Source organism: Sinocyclocheilus anshuiensis, unplaced genomic scaffold (assembly GCF_001515605.1).
Source record: "Sinocyclocheilus anshuiensis isolate Anshui unplaced genomic scaffold, SAMN03320099.WGS_v1.1 scaffold77, whole genome shotgun sequence".
Classification (NCBI taxonomy): Eukaryota; Metazoa; Chordata; class Actinopteri; order Cypriniformes; family Cyprinidae; genus Sinocyclocheilus; species Sinocyclocheilus anshuiensis.
In genome coordinates this window covers 144,103-165,393 of record NW_015537941.1, presented here as the reverse complement: position 1 = coordinate 165,393, position 21,291 = coordinate 144,103, and the positions used below count along the sequence as shown (strand labels likewise).

At 35.9% G+C, this 21,291-nt stretch overlaps 1 protein-coding gene across 2 annotated transcripts in view; it reads left to right on the top strand.

Annotated features, from left to right (window-relative positions):
* Window positions 1-21,291, top strand: part of LOC107663499 (alpha-1,6-mannosylglycoprotein 6-beta-N-acetylglucosaminyltransferase A-like) — an 84,597-nt gene that overhangs the window by 25,294 nt on the left and 38,012 nt on the right. Inside the window, exon 3 of one of the 2 annotated variants that reach the window (XM_016453730.1) lies at window positions 6,019-6,186. In XM_016453730.1, the coding sequence (XP_016309216.1) occupies window positions 6,019-6,186 (168 nt within the window). Of the gene's footprint in view, window positions 1-6,018; window positions 6,187-20,857; window positions 21,078-21,291 lie in introns of those variants that run through there. The other variant, XM_016453735.1, reaches the window with a different exon arrangement.

The window sequence follows — 21,291 nt, the reverse complement described above, 5'->3', positions numbered from 1 at the left end:
ACGGGGCGTGTCGTTATGGTTGATTGGGTCTGCGGGAGTTTGGGCGGGAGTTTGATACCGCGGCTCCAACTCACGACACTACTGAATTTATCATTTGATTAAGCAGATGTAATTATTGTTTGAAATGAAAATAAAAAAATAATTCTCTCAACATTTGTTTTTGCAAAAAAAAAGAACCATGAATAAAAATATATTAATGCAAATAATCTAGTAAATAAAAATATTATTATATTTGTATTAATTCATATTATAGTTTTTTAATATAAAGTTAATTTGATAAACAATCTTTCGTAAATTGTATAATGAATATGAATTTTTCAAATTGTACATTATAATATTGTGCTGTCTAAATTCACTTTTTCTTCTAAAATGAATTCTTAATGTTTTATTTTGAATATATTTAGAAACAATAATATAGAATTTTCAGCCATATCATTAAAATATATTTTTTAAGTGATTATAAATGCAGTTTCACTTGGCGGGCAAAATAGATCTGTGGTGTTCAACAATTATAATAAAATAAATAAAAAAATCAGTTGTATTACATTTTCATTTTCATTTTTGTAATCTTATATTATCATATGTTAATTATATTAAGTTAGTTTTTAATAACACTGTTAAACAATTCGCTTCTAAATTCGAGTTTTTAGTCTTATTTAATGTATTTAAACACAATAGTCTAATTTACACATTTCCAGCCATATCATGAAAATAATTTTATTTTCACTAGGTGGATAAAACAGGCGATAAAAAGAAAAAAACATCTGGTTTCCGCGTGTTTAAGTCTGTAAAATTCATAATTCATCTGTAAACATTTGTCAAGCACATACTCTTAACCTTCTAGGTTTATAATTCTTAGCGGTTTGGCTGCATTCCCGCTACGAGTCTCGGTTCATTGTAGGAGCAGGTTCCCGTCTCAACCCGATCTGTTCCTGTTCGACCTGTTATATTCAATCAGCCTGCCATCTGTAATGGAATCTGGTTTCATTTAAAACAAAAATGTACCTGCTCTACATGTATTATTTTGCTTCTGTACTTTGCTGTGTGTCCAACTGTTGTATTCTGATCAGCTTCTGCTTTTCCTGTAACCCATAACTGCGGTTTTTGTTTATAATGTGGATCCATATCTCGCTCTAATCTAATCGTGGTCAGTATATTGTCTCCTGTCTACATCGCGTCTCGCTGCAGCTCCAGGAAATGCATCCAGTTAATGTATCCAGTTTGCAGTTAATAAGCGAGACAGACTGACAGACAGACAGACAGGTGAGGAGACAGTTACAGACACCTAGAAATGATTAAACCAGGCCGAAGCAAAAGATCAATTTGCATTATCCGGTGAGAGTGAAAGTGAGGAAGTGAGCTAGAGGAAGAGACAGCCAGAGGGTGTAAGGTCAGATATGACTCACCGCCGTAATATGAATGGTAAAAACGCGAATACAGCCCAGTGGCTTTCTAGTCTTTCAGATGTGGGTCAGGCTCATTTAAAGGTCATCTTACCTTTACATTAGAAGCGGTGTCAACATTGTTGGATGCCATCGTAACCTTTAAAAGCATAATGATGGTCCTCAAAGGTGGTTTTAGGTTGTTGTTATAGGATGGTATAAGCTTTGAAATACTGAAAATGATCTGGAGAGTTTAGATTCCTTCCTTTCTTAATTTTCTATGCTTTTGTAGTAGTTTTTATACATATTTATTTGTTTATTGTATTATTCTTCATGTTAAAGTTATATATTTTTTTTTACATTTTTGTTCAGACTTTTTTATTTTATTTAAATGTACCTGTAGCCAATATTTGTTTATTGTATTATTCTTCATGTTCAATGTTAAAGAATGTTTTTTATTATTATTTTAAAAAGAATTTGTTATAAATGTAAGTGAACTGATAAATGCTATGCAGAACCGATTTTTAAATATAGGCCTAGTTTCTGCTTTTTTTGTTTAAATAAATTCATGAACATTAGATTAAAACAAAACATAATTCATAATTAATATTTTATTAATCATAGTAATAAAAAAAAAATTAATATTACTATTGTTGTTACTTATGGGCTTATCTTTTTGTATTTGCATTTTAAGGGCATTTTTACTTTTTAAGCTTTTTTTTATTTGTAAAATATACCTTTTAATATGGTATCCAAGCAATTTGGGAATTAAGTTTTCCTGTGAGTATAGTTGTTGGATACGTGAATATCGGTAAAAGGAAATATTGGTCAAACCGATTATCGGTTTTAACGGTTATTGTATGTTGAGCTGTTTTTCTTCAAAACAGCAAGACAGTGTTTGTTTTCCATGTCCTGATCCCATTATTGTCTGTTAGATTTTGTTATTCCCATAAAACTTGTTTTACCTAGCTGTCTTGATTTACATTTTAATTATTTTAAGGCTGTTTGCATAATTTATATGCTATTTTAACTTGAATAACTTGAAAATTATTATCCAAACAATTTATAAATTGTTACTTTACCTGTGAATATTGCTGTTGAGTGCTTTTTCATAGAAATGAATATCGGTTTAAAAATTTTTTGTTTGTCAAACTGATTATCGGTTGTTGTATTTTAGACGGTTATCCTTCAAAACAATGAGAAAATTCCCCAAATGTGTTCCCCAATTGTAAGTCGCTTTGGATAAAAGCGTCTGCTAAATTAATAAATGTAAATGTAAAATTCATGTTTAACATGTCATAACCTCATACTATCGATAAGATAATAAGGATTCCCACAAAACTTGTTTTATACAGTTGTCTAGCAGCTTGTGAGACAAATAAGATTAAAAAAATCACATGTCCTTTTCGGAAAAAAAATGTAAATATCACATGAATGTGGCCCGTCCTGAAGGCTTTACTGCTTTACTGCGGATTTAGTGATCATGACGTCATGATGTCCTCATCATTGTGAGCTACGGCACTCAGTGACATAGAAATATGGATTATACTCTCTTGTCTCCATCTGTCAGAGAAAATCCTGCTGGATTTGGACTATTTTTTGAGCCAGAGAGTAAGCGATAAAATGAGTTTGAGACATTCGCAATGAGTTTAACTTCCATAATGTGACATATTTCTGCATGAAAAAGAATGTTTAGCAAGAAGTAATGGGATGGGATTGTTTGGGATTTGATTGGATGGGGAAATTGGGCCAGGCTTCACTAGTCGTGCATCATGAGAAGTACATTTCTATTATGTCCTTCATTCTTTTGAGATGTGAGTGAGAAACAGGAACAAGTACTTCAAGGCGTTTTAAACTGGAAGCAAGTTTATCTGTTTGTTCTCGGTTCAAGTATCCTGGATAAATTGAATGTGAAAGGAATCTAGTTAATGACAGTAATTGTGGTCACCCAGGAATGAAGCATCGTTAAAGAATAAAGCTTATTTGTCCTTCTGTATTGTTATTGATTTTATTACATGCAGTTTGTTTGCTAATAAATCACTTAGTCAGGAATCTCTACTCAATGAATCTCGAGATTCTGGTTCATAATTGCATTTGGATCATTCCAAACTGCACTTTTCAAATGTATTCCCCAATTGTAAGTCGCTTTGGATAAAAGCGTCTGCTAAATGAATAAATGTAAATGTAAAAAAATGTAAAATTCATGTTTAAATTCATGTTTAACATGTCATGATCTCATACTATCGATAAGATAATAAGGATTCCCACAAAACTTGTTTTATACAGTTGTCTAGCAGCTTGTGAGACAAATAAGATAAAAAAATCACATGTCCTTTTGGGAAAAAAACTAATATCACATGAATGTGGCCCGTCCTGAAGGCTTTACTGCTCTCTGAGGGATTTAGTGATCATGACGTCATGATGTCCTCATCATTGTGAGCTACGACACTCAGTGACATAGAAATATGGATTATACTCTCTTGTCTCCATCTGTCAGAGAAAATCCTGCTGGATTTGGACTATTTTTTGAGCCAGAGAGTAAGCGATAAAATGAGTTTGAGACATTCGCAATGAGTTTAACTTCCATAATGTGACATATTTCTGCATGAAAAAGAGTGTTTAGCAAGAAGTAATGGGATGGGATTGTTTGGGATTTGATTGGATGGGGAAATTGGGCCAGGCTTCACTAGTCGTGCATCATGAGAAGTACATTTCTATTATGTCCTTCATTCTTTTATGAGATGTGAGTGAGAAACAGGAACAAGTATTTCAAGGCGTTTTAAACTGGAAACAAGTTTATCAACGTGTTTGTTCTCGGTTCAAGTATCCTGGATGAATTGAATGTGAAAGGAATCTAGTTAATGACAGTAATTGTGGTCACCCAGGAATGAACCATCGTTAAAGAATAAAGCTTATTTGTCCTTCTGTATTGTTATTGATTTTATTACATGCAGTTTGTTTGCTAATAAATCACTTAGTCAGGAATCTCTACTCAATGAATCTCGAGATTCTGGTTCATAATTGCATTTGGATCATTCCAAACTGCACTTTTCCTCTGTCACTCTCTGCATTAGAGCATAGTCATCTTTTATTGTGTATTATCAAGATGAAAGGTTATTGAGCGTATGGATGGTATTTTATTCCTGCAGGAAGCTTGTGTTTCAGATGGAGTCACATTAAAACCTGTTTGAAATGCTGGCGGTGTGTTGGCCTCTTTCGGTTAAGTGTGTGGATTGAGCATCTAAATTGATGGCCTCTAGTATATTTTGCTGTGCTACGACACTCAGTGACATAGAAATATGGATTATACTCTCTTGTCTCCATCTGTCAGAGAAAATCCTGCTGGATTTGGACTATTTTTTGAGCCAGAGAGAAAGCGATAAAATGAGTTTGAGACATTCGCAACGAGTTTAACTTCCATAATGTGACATATTTCTGCATGAAAAAGAGTGTTTAGCAAGAAGTAATGGGATGGGATCATTTGGGATTTGATTGGATGGGGAAATTGGGCCAGGCTTCACTAGTCGTGCATCATGAGAAGTACATTTCTATTATGTCCTTCATTCTTTTATGAGATGTGAGTGAGAAACAGGAACAAGTATTTCAAGGCGTTTTAAACTGGAAACAAGTTTATCAACGTGTTTGTTCTCGGTTCAAGTATCCTGGATGAATTGAATGTGGAAGGAATCTGTGCTAAATTTTAACTCTTTCCTCGCCAGCATTTTTGAAAAAAAGTTGCCAGCCACCGCCAGCGATTTTGATGATTTTCACTAAAATCTGATGTCCTTAAACATGAATATGCATTAAACCAAAATAAAGATCAGAGCCTCTACTTTTAAACAAAAAATCCGTTTTATTCTAGCTTAAAGCATTCTTTTTTTATCAACACTTGAATATAGGTAGGTTTCATAAAAATGCATAATTTTGAGCAAAAAGGTGACAAAATCAAATTTTTTATCTAAAACTACATCTGGATAATATTCAGTACGATTATGAAAGCATAAATCTAGTAAATCGCTTCCATCAACACCTCCAAAGCAGGTTATTGAGCGTATGGATGGTATTTTATTCCTGCAGGAAGCTTGTGTTTCAGATGGAGTCACATTAAAACCTGTTTGAAATGCTGGAGGTGTGTTGGCCTCTTTCGGTTAAGTGTGTGGATTGAGCATCTAAATGGGCGTTGTGCCTATTAGCAGTGGCGGCTCGTGGGTTTTAAAATAGAGGAGGCACACTAATTGTATTGGTCTGGGATCCCTGCCGATTATTATTATTATTATTTATAGTATAATATTGTTTTTTTATTTTAATTTTTATATATACAAGTTGTGTATTTTTATTTGTAGAATACTTTTTGGTTTGAAATATAATATATATTTGATAAATTTGTATATATAATGTGTATAAAATACAAAACTAAAATATATTTATACAGTTTTTAACTTATTTTAGTATTATGTAACATTATTATTTTGTATAAAGATATTTTTTTCTTTTTTGAAAGTAGTAATTATTGTATTATTTAATAATCATATTATATATATATTTATATAATATAAATACTAAAAACTAAATATATACATTTCTCTGCTTTATTGTTATGTTCTAGCTAATATGTATGTCATATTCTGTTGTGCAGACCTGAAGAAGACTCTAGCTGTTCTTCTGGATAATATAATGCAGAGATTATCAAAGCTGGAGTCTAAAGTGGACAATATCATGTACAACGGCACCAGTACCAACCTGACCAACGGAACCGGGACCCCTGGACCGAACCCCGTCAACACAGAGAAAGTCAACGTGGCAGGTACAGATGCTCTTTCTCGTATTGAAGTATTTTCTGGTAATCTTTCTCCTTGACTGCCCCCATTTCCAAAGTCCACGGCCCTCCGCAGACCTCCGAGTAAACAGCACTCTTTACACATCACGGCACACACTCTCATATGCATCACACACACACACATACATGGTTTTCTTTCACAGCTCCTGCCTTCTTTATTGGATCCCATTGATTTTCCTTCAGCTCCAAGATGATTAACGACCGTGGGAGAAAACTAACTATTTGTAGTTTCACCAAGTATTTGTTAGAAGAAAGGGCTTGGCTATATTATGAGTGGTAGCTTTGTAGTCAAACGGGATATTTATTGTCAAATACTGTTTGATTTGTTAATCGAAAGTGGAAACATAAACTGCTTTTCTTTGATGTGAGGTTCTCTGCTGAGGCGGTTTTTGTGGTTGACCGTTACGCTTATTGATTTTTACTGTGTTTATAATGTAGCGTTGTTTCAGGTTGTAGTGACGAAACCGAGAGTTAATGTAGCTTGTCACTAAAGCAAAGTTTGACTTAGCAGTATTGAAGTTTGATGCTAAACTCTATGCGCGTGTGTGTTCTGTACGCACTGTGCCATCTGAGAGAAGGCAGTTTTTTTTAAATCGAAGTTACGGTCTTTTGCCTTTGCACGGCAGAATAGTCCAGCCTGGACAGAACAAGATATTTACCACAGTAATACAACATTTTCTTGTACAACCATGTTTTTGTTTTTTTGTTTTTTGGATATGTACATTAGAATTATGTTTCTATGCATTTACCATAGTAGTATCAAGGTTTTTTTTTTTTTGGTACATGTACAGTTACAATGCAGTGGCTTTGAATATTTACCACAGTAATACTTTGTTTTTTGGATATGTTCACAGGAAATACTGCGTTTTTTTAACAATTACCACAGTAGTATTGTTTTTTTTTTGTTTTGTTTTTTTTGGCATGCACACGCTAAAAAAATGCTGGGTTAAATATAACCCAGCGCTGGGTTAAAAAGGGACAAACCCAGCTATTGGGTTGTTTTGACCCAGCGGTTGGGTTGTTTTGAACCCAACCGCTGGGTCAAAACAACCCAATAGCTGGGTCAAAACATCCCATTTAGCAACCACTTAACATTAAAACCACCTGGAAAACCTTTAGCAACCACTTAACAATGTGCTAAAACCATCTAGAAGATGCTATTTTTATAGCATCGAGTTTTGCAGTGTGTTAACAAAATGTTGAAATGTCGTTTTAGGTCTCTGTTTGCTTAACAGACACGGTCAACATGCTGTAGATGTCTTTGAGAACTCAAACCAACATTTTCAATTGTAAGTCATAGTTCAGGATGACAGCAGCTCGGATCTTTACACGCAGTCCCAAGCTCTCCAAAGCACTATTATTCCCTGACGAGTGACTGAGTGGGCCTGGCAGCTAGCGAAGAAAAGCAAGAAAGGTCCTGCTTCTCAGAGCTATCAAACGACTCTTTATAGTCCATCAACATGATGACAAATCTAAGTAATACCGTCTGAGAGGGCCGCACAAAGACTCATTGTGGTCTTTATGTTGGAACTGTAAACTGGCGAGTGTACGTGTGAACTCATCAGACAACATTCTCCTTCTGCTCGTTCTTGCTGAGTTCATTTCAATGGGTGCATTTGATGTTTAAAGAAACAAATATTTCGAAGAAATGGAAGGGCTTTTTGTTCATAGGTCACCTGCTGTTAACCTCAAAAGTGTTTTGTTTCCCAGCAGTGTCAGAATACGTCTCTTTGTTGCAGTTTGAAAGTTGCTTCTCTCAGTTGACAACCAATATACGATTGAATTTGTCTTCTGATTGGCCCAAAGTTGTTTATTAGAAGATCTGAGAGTCTATTTGTTGAGTTTGTTTTGGAAGCAAATGTGTCTAGCACAAAGAGGGATACAAAATATTGTAATTTTTTACGTAAAAATATCAGCTACCTACATTTAAAGAACCTTGTTATTTTTCTGGATATTTAGCTAACTATTTGCTTTGTTTATATTGTCTTCATTATTGTTTTTAAAATGTGATCGCTATCCTTTTTCTTGTTTAGGATTCTCATTGTTTTCTCAATTAGATTTTATTAGAATTTAACTAGCATCTAACATTTGCGCCAATAAATTCGTCCATTTAAAACATAAGTCATAAAAAACGTATGGTAGCAAATGTTATTTTCAATGCAGAAAGATCAACGTAAGCTAGCTACACTTTGTTTGTTGTTGAGTTCTTGGACCTTGTTGTTTTTTCAATCTGACCATAAAGTATTTTTCCAAGTTCATTGCCATCATTTTTAACTATGATAAATTAATGTTAATAATAGGGATGCACCGAATGTTCGCCAACCGAAATGATTCAGTCGAAAAAAAACACTTTCGTGTTCGGCCAAATAAGCGAAAAGACCGAATAAATTGTACCGAACTGACGCAATCAAATAGAGGCGCGCGCTAATGCAGCAAACAAGACGTGGGCTGGTGACGCACACGAGGCCTCGGTGAGGATGGATGGAGCTGTTTGAGGGATCCTGATTGGCTGCTGTCTCCAGGGCCTCATTTCCAGGCCAGGGCGAATGTCTGTTGTTTGGTCCCCGCAGAGTTTCTCTGATCTGTCTCTATTCGGTCAGGGTCCCAACAAGTAGTGTTTGCGCAGTACTAAATATCGGACGATATTGTGATGTGAAGTTTGTAAGTTAACTTGTCAAACCTACTGATTTCCGGTTATGTGCTTTGATACAGACTCTCAAGTTCTCCAGGGTTTGAGGATTACTAGGGATGCACCGAATGTTCGGCAACCGAAATTATTCGGCCGAAAATAGCGAAAAAAGCTCTTTCGGTGTTCGGCCGAATAAGCGAAAAGACAGAATAAATTGTACCGAACAATGACGTGACGCGATCAAATAGAGGCACGCGCTAATGCAGCAAACATGACGGCAGTGTGGAAACATTTAAAGCTGTCCGAGAAAGACGCAAAAAATCATTACAAGCACCGACAGCGAGAGACTGTTACTCGTCAGCTGCTCAGTAACATTTTTATGAATTTTTACAAGGCATGTGACAATGCGATATGTGCAACAAACGTCTTCCCAAATTCGTAATGAAAATCATTTGTCAACAAAAAGAAGTACTGAGGTCTTCCTGCGGGTTTCTGCCAAAATAAAAGCTGAGAAAAAGCAAGAACTCCATCAACATTAATAAATGTTATTATTGTAATTTTACTGTTGTTCTGTAAAATAAAAAAATAATAATGAAAATAATGTTTTAAAAGAAGTCTCTTCTGCTCAGCAAGGCTGCATTTATTTGTACGGTAAAAAATACATGCCTGATTCAAGAAATTAATAACTTATTAATTTTAAGTTAAGTTGTGTTTTATTGGTATAATGTCTGCTAGAATGTTAAAAAATGTTCAGCGTTAAGTAAATATTTTTAAATAGTTGTTTTGTAAATGATTTTTTTCTTTGAAAAGCAAGACAGAACAGTAAAAAGCACATTTTGGCTATTTAATTTATGCAATGGTGAAAAAATTGGCAAAATGTGAAAAAAATGTGAAAAACCGTGTATCGGTATTCGGCCTTCGGCTCAGTGTTTCATTTTGTTCGGCTTCGGCCAAAAATTTTAATTTCGGTGCATCCATAGTTAATAAGGCATAGCCACCAGAAACGACAACTTCTTTCCAACATAAAGAAGAATAGAAAATATCGGATGTTTCAGCATACGAAGATCCATGTAAGTAACATGTCGGCTAGGTATATTTTAAGAGGTCCGTTGAGTATTTTTCCAAACATGTCGTTAACGTTTAAAATACTTGGATGACGATTGAAGACATTTTTTAAATGTAAAAAAAAAATGTGTTTTTTAAATAATCAAATCTTAAGCATCATAAACACTGAGATATAAATGCTGTTGCCCAAAAAACAACCTAGCAACATTGTCTTAACCAAATTCGTGAGTCTCAGTTTGGTGGGAATGTTTGATTTGTTTGGAAAAAATGGGAATGACGCTAGTGCTTGCTCAAAAATGACACACCTAACGTGTAATATGCTAATGTTTGGTCCTTTGGTAAATTATTCCTATTGTCTTCACTCTTAGGATAACATCAGACCTGGATTGACATTATCTCACGTCTTCGTCTGCGGATCCACCCGATTAAAACCACTGAACCGTTGCCCGCCGATGTTATCTATCCAAACATGGCACGTTTCACCTCAGCTCTCTCTCTTTCTCAGAGGTTATCGGCTCTGCGTGCCAGCAGCGAAGAGAGCTCAGGTGTTCTTGCGGCTCGTGGCATGTGTGTCTATGTGTGTGTGTTTGTTTGCGCCAGCGGTGTCTGTTACCATCTCTCTGGACGGTGCTGAAACGACGCCGCTGGCACGCTCTACGCTTCTGGCTCTTGACTAGAGCCTAGAATCCTCGGAGAGAGAGGGAGAGCGAGAGACACAGACAGAGATACCCACTGTTAGCTAAACAGGGCTTGCTTCATTGTGCTCGTAGATGCCGCTGGTGGACGCAAGGCCAACGTGTAATTAATAAGCTAAACGCTCGCAGGCCAAGAACAATAGCTCAAAGACAGTGTTCATCCTTGCTAGCTAAAAGAGACACGTAGGGTTAAAGTTACAGTTAAGGCTTGTTCACATCAAGAATGCTAATTATATTAGCGTCCACACCAACTTAAGTTGTTTAATATAAAAATGCTGCAGTTATGACATCTGCCGCTTTAAATGCTCCAGCTCTATAAAGTCAGGTGGATTCTGATTGGCTGTCATTGTTTTTATTGTTGATTAGCTGGAAAAAAAATAGTTAAATTGAATTCATCCTCCACCGTTTGTTTGATAGACGTGAATGAAATTATTTTCATGTTGTGATCGATAAATGGACTATACTAAAAGGTTTTTGACTAAGTGGCCAATTGAATTGGTCCCGTTTTTTTTCAAAATACATTAATGTTTTTTAAATTGTGTGACTTGTCGTGAACATTGGCCTACTACTTGTTTTAGTGATGCAAACTTATGATTTTTACGTTAAAATTATCAGCTTATCTCCAGGGTTGGTAGTTGTGTACGAGTTTTGCCACTTTCTTCAGATAATGTGTAACAAAAAATCTAGTATGGTTTTCTTTTCATCTCTTAACTCACGGGGGTCGCACCAATTTTAAAATTCTGGCCAATAATTATTTTCATATTATGTGTGATAAATGGATGATTAAAGGCTTGGATTTTTCACTCCGTTAAATTGTATTTGTCTCGTTTCTTCTATATACATGAATGATTCCTGAATTTATGTGGCTTTTTTGTGAAGAATGTCCCGCTACTTTTTGTGGTGGTCAAACGTACGATTTTTACATAAAAACGATCAACGTAACTTCAAGTTTTATATGAGTTTTGTCATATTCTTCAGATAATGTGTAACCAAAAATCTAGTTTGGTTTTTCTATCTTTCTATCTCTTTTAACCCACTTGAGGGTTGCACTGATATTAAAATTGTCCGATAATTGTTTTCATGTTATGAACGATAAATGGACGAAACTAAAAGTTACGATTTTTGACTCTTAAGTGTTCAGTTGAATTTGTCCCGTTTCTTTGAAATACATGAATGATTCTTCAAATTGTGTGACTTGTTGTGAACAATATCTACTATATTTTAGAGATTTAAATTTATGATTTTTGCGTAAAAATGAACTTCAAGATTGCGAGTTTTGTATGAGTTTTGGCACTTTCTTCAGTAATGTGTAACCAAAAATCTAGTATGGTTTTCTTTTTATCTATTTTAACCCACTTAGGGGTTGCGCCGATATTGAAATTCTGGCTGATAATGAGTAGGGATGGAACGATTACCGGTTTCACGATAAATCACGATAAAATGCCCTGACAGTTAGTATTATCGTTTAACATTTAATTATCATCAAAACCGTATTTGATTATCGCGATTTTTGAAAACTCGCAGTAAATTCTGTCCAGCCAGCATCAGTCTGACGCAGAAGCAGCATGCTGAAATATTGAATTGAGATTACTGTTTTGAAATCTTACCTGTTTATAAATCCATTATGAACAGTGTACAAAACAATCGTCAGGACAATATGATCACTACAGCAAAATTATAGTAGTATTAATACTAAATTCCTCTAATTTCATTTTCAATACAATCAAAAACTGAGACGCAAGACGGCAAAATGCATTTGAATGAAACAAGAGAGCACGTCCGCGCCTCTGTGGTGATACAAGAGACATGGGGCGTATAAAACTTATTGAAATGTTTTCAGTGTGTGTATCAGTTCTTTTTTAACATTTTCATCTAATTGTAACAAAACCGTGATAATATTGATAACCGTGATAACGTTGGTCACTATAATCGTGATATGAAATTTTCATACCTTTACATCCCTAATAATGAGCGATAAATGGACAATAATAAAAGTTATGATTTTTGACTGATTAAATAAAAAAATGTATATTCTAAACAAAAATCTATTATTAACTAAAAAAGTGCAACACAACTCAACCAAAATCGACTGATAAAATAAATTTAAAAAACACTTTCAGATTTAACCGATATAGTACAGACATATCACAGACATATCAGTGATCATTTTAAATATTCAGCATTTGTTTTCCCATTCCTTTATCATCTGCAACTTGTTATCTGGATAAGCGTGATTTGATATTGTTGCAAAACCTTTTCAGATTATTTGGTCTGATAAAAATATTCCTGAATGAGACTTTGCTTTGGCTTCACTGGGTTGCTAATGAACACATAGCACAAACTCACACATTTGGTCATAATTTCCCAGTTCTGGATGTTTGTCACCTGTTTTGCAGAGCCAGAGATCTCCAGAGAATCGTGGTTGGGTGAGGAGTGTCCCTGCATTTGTATTTACACATCTAGGGTGGATGTGACTTCCCTCTTTAGCGAACAGGCTGAAACAGTAATACTAACCACAACTAGCTGAATGCCATCGTTCATCTCACCAATAACGCAAGACGGTCACGATGGGGACTTCCTGTTTTGTATTAAGCATAACTTAACCTGCAAAAAATGAAAAAAGAATTAACGTTTAGTATGTTTAGAAATGAATAAAAACAGTAGTCAATTAATGGACCATTTTTTGTTTCATTTTTAGCAATTTGTCAGAAACATGCACTTGTATCAGCAGCACAAGCTCACAATTAGTTTTTTGGTTCCTCGTTTTGGATCCACTTTGACAATCCATTCTTGTTGGCTTGTGTGTGGTCCCAGAGGACGGGTGCACGTGCCGAGAAATGGGCGAGTCTGAAATGTACACTTGTGCGCTTTCAGCAGGTGGTAACTGATGCGTAAGGAGTGTAACAGGTGAACAGACTGGTTTTGAGTTTCATCTGTTGGGTTTGATGCTTTTGTGCTGTGTCATGAAGCAATATGTTGCTGATGAGAGAGCTCACGTCTTTTTTTTGTCTCCATTAGTATGTAACTGCTTGTCTGTCAGTCCACTTGTTGGCCTCTTCGGCTCTTGTGTAGTCAGAAATGTGATAGTTATCAGTGCTGGGTACTGAAAGGCTCATTGTGTTGGACGGTTCTCTTGTGGGACGATGATCTGATTCAGAGAACGATTGTCAGCACACAGTGGAACTGAATTAAGAGCCCAAAATGTTAAATTAATCCTGCATTTTTTTTTTTTTTTTGTAATTTCTATGTAAAAAATGTATGTAGACGTCAAAAGTAAAAAATGTAAGGCTTTCCATGGAACCTTCTGAATCGCCAATACCTTCAACCAGATGCTTTCTGTAGCTGCATCAGACCTTCAGCAGTGACTTGGAGTTATTTTGGCCTATTTCTCTGTCCAGAACAGTTTCAGCTCATGTATTTTTGGAATGTGTTGCTTGAAATGGCTGTTCCGAATCATGACACAGCATTACTGAGCTCACTTTTTGTATATTGCTGTGCTACCCAATACAAAATTTAATTTAATAAAAATGTAATAAAAAAGAAGAAATCTAAATGTATTTTCTTATTTATAATTTTGGGGCAGTTGGTATATATATATATATATATACTCATTATTGTATTTTTTTTTTTAAACATAGTAGTAGTAGTAGCTATACTATATTGTATTATAAAATACAATATTTTATTATACATTAAAAAGTTTTTTTTTTAATGCAAAAATAAATCCAGATGCATTACTGTGATGACAATTTAATTTGGAAATTTTTGTAATTGTAATGAAAATAATGTTTCTCTCTCTCTGTGTTTTCATAAAAAATTCACCTTTATATTAACATTAATCATCTATAATTTGTCCAGATTTAAAAGTAAATGTGTGTGAGTCACATCCAGTTGAAAGCTTTAGCAAAACCCTTCCAGCTTGGCAGAAAGAGTGAACGACCTCAAATTCGCCTGGAACAGAGATCACACACACACACACACACACACACACACACAAGAGCACTGTACTCTCACACTCCTCCAAACTAGCCATAGAAGTGCCCCCGGTGTGTGTTTTCTGGCATGAGAGATACAAACACGCGCTGCTCTGAGGGAAATGTGTCTCACTGAAGCGCAACAGCGAGAGAGACAGCTCTCCTGAGTGCATTTCCCCTCTCGCTCCTCCATTTCTTGTTGTTTTTGCATTGAAAGACACACTCGTTGTCTTCTTGATGACTGTTGTTTGTCTTGCGGGGTCTCGCACTATTTAGCCTGGAGGAGTGTGTGACGGAAAACGCCCATCTGTGTGTATGTGTGTTTATGTGATTGCGTGTTTTCAAGGGTGTATGTTGAGCCTGTGTCAAGCACAGCTGTTTTTTCCACTCTCCGTAGCGCCACATGCAGATTCGAAATCATTCCCTTTCTCTCTTCCTCTCAGCTAATCATTGTTTTTTGTATGTGACAGTAAGAAGTTCGGTTCAGTAAAGTTCATGCAAGGAAAACGCGTAACTACTTATGTCTAACTTGATATTTGGACGTTATCGGCCAATCAGCAAACGAACGTATGATGGTACAATTATCCAAAACTAGTCCACTCAAAAAAACATTGTAAACTAGTCCACTTTAATAGCGCTGAAGAAATTATGTGTAATATTAGCCTAAAGTACACAAACCTATGCACACTTCAAAAATCCATCGGATTCCTGCAACTTTCTTTAACAGGTCACTATAAAAACTTCACAAACTTGTCCACTTTAGTAGCGCCGAAGGGATTATGGGTAATATTACCCTAAAGTACACAAACTTATGCACACTTCAAAAATCCATCGGATTCCTAGCATGAAGGGATTGTGGGTAGTATTAGCCTAAAGTCTAGGAACTTACAGACCCTTTAAAATTCCATATGATTCCTGGCATGTTTCTTAAACGGGTCACTCTAAAAATTTGTCCACTTTAGTAGTGCTTAAGGGATTGTGGGTAATATTATCTTAAAAAACACAACCGTATACACGCATCAGAAATCCACCGGATTTCTAGCATGCTTCTTTAACAGAAGAGTTTCCCCCCAAAAACATTGCAAACATTCGTAGCGCTAAATGGATTGTGGGTAATATTAGCCTAAAGTCTAGAAAATTTTACACACTTTAAAAATCCATACGATTCCTGGTATGTTTCTTGAATAGGTCACTCTAACAACTTCGCAAACTAATCCACTTTAGCAGTGCTGAGGGGATTGTTGGTAATATTAGCTTAAAGTTCACAAATGTATACATCACAAATCCATCCGATTTCTGGCATTTTTTTTTTACAGAAAAGTTTCCCTCCCAAAAAATGTTGCAGACTTCTGTAGTGCTAAGGGAATTGTGGGTAAAAATAGCCTAAATGTATGCACACTTCAAAAATCCATATGATTCACTCTGAAAACGTTGCAAACTAGTCCACTTTCGAGGGTTGCACACATCAAAAATTAGATATAGTATGCCATGGAGTAAGTTGGCCGTACTGTTTTGCGACACACAATTTCCAATATCGCATACTATTTAGTATGGAAATCTTGCAAATTTGGAATCAGGTTAAGCTAGTTTCACTAGAAGTGATGTCACAGCATCCCATAATGCATTTCACGGCCCTCTTCTCTTGTCTAATCTAATCTTTTCTTGTATCATCTCATCTTTGAAGAAAAAATCAGTTGAAAACCATCACAGACAGTCTGCTCTTAAGTAACGCAAGGGATTGTGGGTAATATTAGCCTGATAATGCATGCATGGGTGCATACTTTAAAAATCCATAGGAAATAGTATACCATCCTACTTTGAGGTACCTTTCCCCAATGTAGTGTGATTGGGGAATCCAATTTCAGTATTGTATAATATTTAGTATGCATAGCATGCAAATTAGGACTGAATTCGGAAATGCACATTATCATAGTAGTATTATAAAAACATATAACAGAGACTGTAGGCGTAGTATGTTATGCTATTTCAAATTCAGCATGAATTTAAACCTAGTCAGTATCAGTACCAGTGGCGTCACTGCATCCCAGAATGCCTTGCGTTTGTCATGTTATTGGATTCTGTGTTGTAAAACAATCTCTCTGCGGTAGACAAGTGTGTCCAGTGTGTGCGTGTGTGTGTGAAACAGATCAGGGTTTGTTTGTGAGTTCATGTCTAATTAAGTCCAATTAAGGTCTAATTTAACTCTAAATTGCGTTTGTATGTTAAACACATCGAATCGATTTAAGCCGATCGAGTTAAAGCATTCATGACATGACATCAAGCTGAGCAGAGGCGAATTTCACAGCTCGTTTTTGTCATCTCTTTATAGTCATCCCTCATTTTCTGTCTTTTGGGCTATGTTTGGGCTAGGCTTGAGTCATTTTTGTCGTTTCTCCCCCATGACTCTTGTGTTAGTTGTGTCATGTGACTCTCAAAATGGTCTAAATTCTTTGTTTGTTAGCGTGTGACCTTAAGCGATGTGAATTTGTGAATGACGCGTACATCCTTTACTGTTTGGTGTTACCTCAGTGGGGTGTTTGTTTGGTTTACAGGATGTGCTTTTAATGTGTGCTGTTCTATTTAGGTTGTGGCCAGCCATTGTTCTGCAACGCCGTCATGTCTCTTACTGCTTTATGAGAGAGTGAGAGAGAGAGAGCAGAAAGATGATCCAGCCCTTGCAAATCGAATCATTTGAAATCACATGGCTAACACCCTCACATTACTGCAGTTTGTGTCCTCGTCTCCCCTCCCTTCTTCTCTTCTCATCTTGTCTCCTCTCATCTCATCGTCTTTCCACCCCATCTCCCCATAGTCTCCTTTATCTAAACTCAACTCCTCTTCTCTTCTCATTTTGTCTTCAACTCTCTTCTTGTCTCTTCTCATCTCCAGTCCACTCATACTGTCTTGTCTCCTCCTGTCTAATCTCTTCTTTTCTTCTTTTTCCTTTCATCGTGTCTCATCTCACCTTGCCCTGTTTTCCCTCATCTTATCTCATCTCATCTAGTGTCTTTTCCTTTCATTGTGTCATCTCACCTCACCTGAGTTCCTCTTCTCTCCTTTCATCTCATCTCGTCTCATCTCATCTTGTCTCATCTCGTCTTATCTCATTTTACCAAGTGTGTTTTCTTTTCATTGTGTCTCATCTTATCTCGTCTCACCTGGAGTCCTCTTCTCTCTTTTTATCTCATCTTGTCTCGTCTCGTCTTGTCTCGTCTCAATTAGTGTCTTTTCCTTTTATTGTGACTCACCTCACCTGTGTTCCTCTTCTCTTCTCTCCTTTCATCTCATCTTGTCTTGTCTCATCTTGTTTAATCTCATCTCTTCTCACCTAGTGTCTTTTCGTCTTGTCTCGTATAGTTTATTTTCTTTTCACTGTGTCTCACCTGGGGATCTTGTTCTCTCCTTTCATCTCATCTCGTCTCATCTCATCTCACCTCACCTCAGCTCACATAAGTTTCTCTCCGTCTTGTCTCGTCTCGTCTCATGTCTTTTGTTTTCATCGCACCTCACCTGGGGTTCTTGTTTTCTCCTTTCATCTCATCTCATCTGATATCATCTTATCTCACTTCATCTCACATGGGTTTCTCTCCTTTCATCATGTAACATCTCATCTTCACCTGGATTCATCTCCTCTCTTTTTATCTTGTATCATCTTGCCTCATTGCGTCTCATCTCAACTCACCGCAACTCCTTTAACCTCATCTCACCTCACCTGGATTCATCTCCTCCCCATTAATCTTGTATCATCTCCTGTCAGTTCCTCTCATCTCATCTCACCTCATCTGAATTCATCTTGTCTATTTTCATCATGTCTTGTCTCATCTCATTGTTTCCCTCATCATCTCCTTTCATATAATCTCATCTCGTTTCCTCACCTCTCATCTCCTATCTTCTCTTATATCGTTTCCTCTCATTTTGTTTCCTCTTGTCTCCCTTCATCTTATCTCATTTTGTCTCCCCGTCCCCTCCCGGTCGCCGAGACATGTTCCTGGATCAACATCTTTTGTTGATACTGGATCGGCATTACTGTAGAAGCACCTAACCCTGATCGTAAGCCTAAAACAGATATTTTCTTAAAAGTTATCCCTCAATTCTGATTGGTTGATTGGAATGTTGTTAAAGCATCAACAAGGATGTTGATCCTGGAACATGTTGTACTTGGTGAAATCACGTTCACTGTCCCCTCCCTCATATTATCTCATCTTACCTTGTCTCCTGTTTTCTCATCTTCTTTCCACATCTCGTTTACACTTCCCTCATCTTAAATTCAAAATTTTCTCATCTTGTCCCGTTTCGACTCCTCTCCCTTCTTTTATCTGCTCTCTTACGTCCCATTTCCTTTGAAAACAATGGATTTTGATTGAGCTGCAAGCTTTAAGAATCTCCTCCTGACATCCCAGTCTATGGATGGGGTTAATCTCTTCAGGGATTTCATAGCTAATACAAACGGGTGAAGATAATCAGTGGCAAAAACATCAGGCGGCACATTTAATCTTTAGATGTCAAGTCAAATGCTATAATCCTATGACTTCGAGACAAATTAAACAAATAACTGTGTATCTCTTGAAATTATGATATTATGATCTAACCTAACTTTAAGCTCTCAAATAGCTGTTTAATTAATTGAAACAAATAGCTGTTTCAACCTAAAAGATCGTTATGTATAACATGCTTACATGTAGGCTTAACAATAGCCATCTCCACAGTATGATGTCATATACTTGTGTCAGCCTTGCACTTGATATTCTACATCGCTTGGCTTTTTAAACTCTGTAACTTGAGTCACTGAGATTTCTTATCTACATTGTGCCCTTGAAAAGAGCTCTTTACTCCTGGGAACACCTGAGGGACTACTGTTAAACGCCTGAGAGGTAAAAGCGTCCGTGAAAGTGTAAAAGTCTGCACTCGGATCAGGGTTCGAGTGCAGAATGCGGGTGCGTGTTTGTATTGGAAGAGAGAGACACATTTGCTTGCGCAGTAGATTATGTGTGCCTACTTTGTGTCCCCAAAGATCAGTTTCTTTCGAATCTGCAAATAGTGCATTCATGGTCCAAGGTTTTTTCATGATATATGTGTTGACTAAATCCATATCAGTAGTTTCTCAGAACGAAGGAGATTGTGGAATTTGATGGCTCGACAGAAACTGTTAGAGAGAAAGGAAAAAGCTAGGTTAGATTATGTTTGTTTGGCCCTAAAGGGCAGTTACAAGTTAAAGTTCAAAGTATAAAGCTGTGCCATAATTTTCTTTGCCAATCTAACCCTTTTTAATGTAAATTGTTGATATAATATGTAAAATAATGCTGTGTGCAAACAGTGAAGATTCCAGAAAATCCAAATGCAACTCTCGGATATATCATTGTTAACACTAGCTTGATTTCCTTTTTTAGCTTGAAATGTCATGAAATGCATTTTTGAACTTGTCTTTGAAAAGTAAACATCATGGAAGTTTCATAAAAAAACAAAAAACAATAAACAAAAAGGTAACTGTCATGAAAATCCTAAATTGTATTAGTTTAGATCTAATCACCCTTAAAATTAGATATTTAAAATAAAATGACAGTTCAAAAGACGTAAAACTTGCGCAAACTTATGACTTACGAAAATGCTAAAGTTGACCTTTTTTCTTGTCTGACAGTGTTTCATTTAATGTATTATGTTTTGAACATTACAAACAGCAACTTATTTGAGACAAATTTAAAATTTTGAAAAAGTAATTTTGACTACAAATTTCTTAGCTTTATTACTTTGTCTATTACGTTATCAACATTTAGTTGTTCTTTAGATATCATTGATTTTCTTGTTTGTTTTTGGTTAATTTTTTTAACAACCTTTTGTTGTTACACAAAGTGTTTGCTTTAAAGAATTTCTAGTAAAAAAGACGAAGAACAATTATAATGTAACTAACATAACATATTTTTAACGATCGCTGTAAATTCTGATCTTATCAACCTTAATAGTAGACATTTTGGCTCAAAACATTTATTTATTATTGTGTATGATACGCAGGATAAGTTTGCGAAGTTTTTCCCATTTTAAAGGGATAGTTCATCCAGAAATAAAAATTCTGTCATTAATTACTCACCCTCAAGCCATTCCAAACCCGTAAGACCTTCGTTCGTCTTTGGAACACAAATTAAGATATTTTTGATGAAATCTGAGAGATTTCTGAACCTGCATAGACAGCAATGCAACTGACACGTGCAAGGCCCAGAAAGGTAGAAAGGACATTGTCGAATAAAGTTATTTTTGTTTTCTTTGCACACAAAGGTCAAAAAACTCTTGGATTTCATCAAAAATATCTTAATTTGTGTTCCAAAGATGAACAAAGTTTTTACATGTTTGGAACGATTTGTGGGTGCATAATTAATGACAGAATTTAAATTTTTGGGTGAACTATCCCTTTATGTCAAATTTGTTTGCATTCATTGTTATTTTCTGCAGTGCAAAGCAGCAACAGAACATCTTTGAAGACCGTTTGAATGCATTTGGCAAGATGTGGGTGTTCGGTCTTGGTGTTAATTTCACTGTGTTAATTTGCCGTGTTAACTGCATTATTGATCTCTTTCTCCGGCTGAGTGCCCATGTGCCGAAAAAGCTTGTTGATTTTGGGTTGTGATTGTGAAGTATTCAGTCCGAAGGGAAGTGAATTTTGCACTTTATGGTTTACATTAAAGGGGTCATATGATGCTGCTAAAAATAACATTATTTG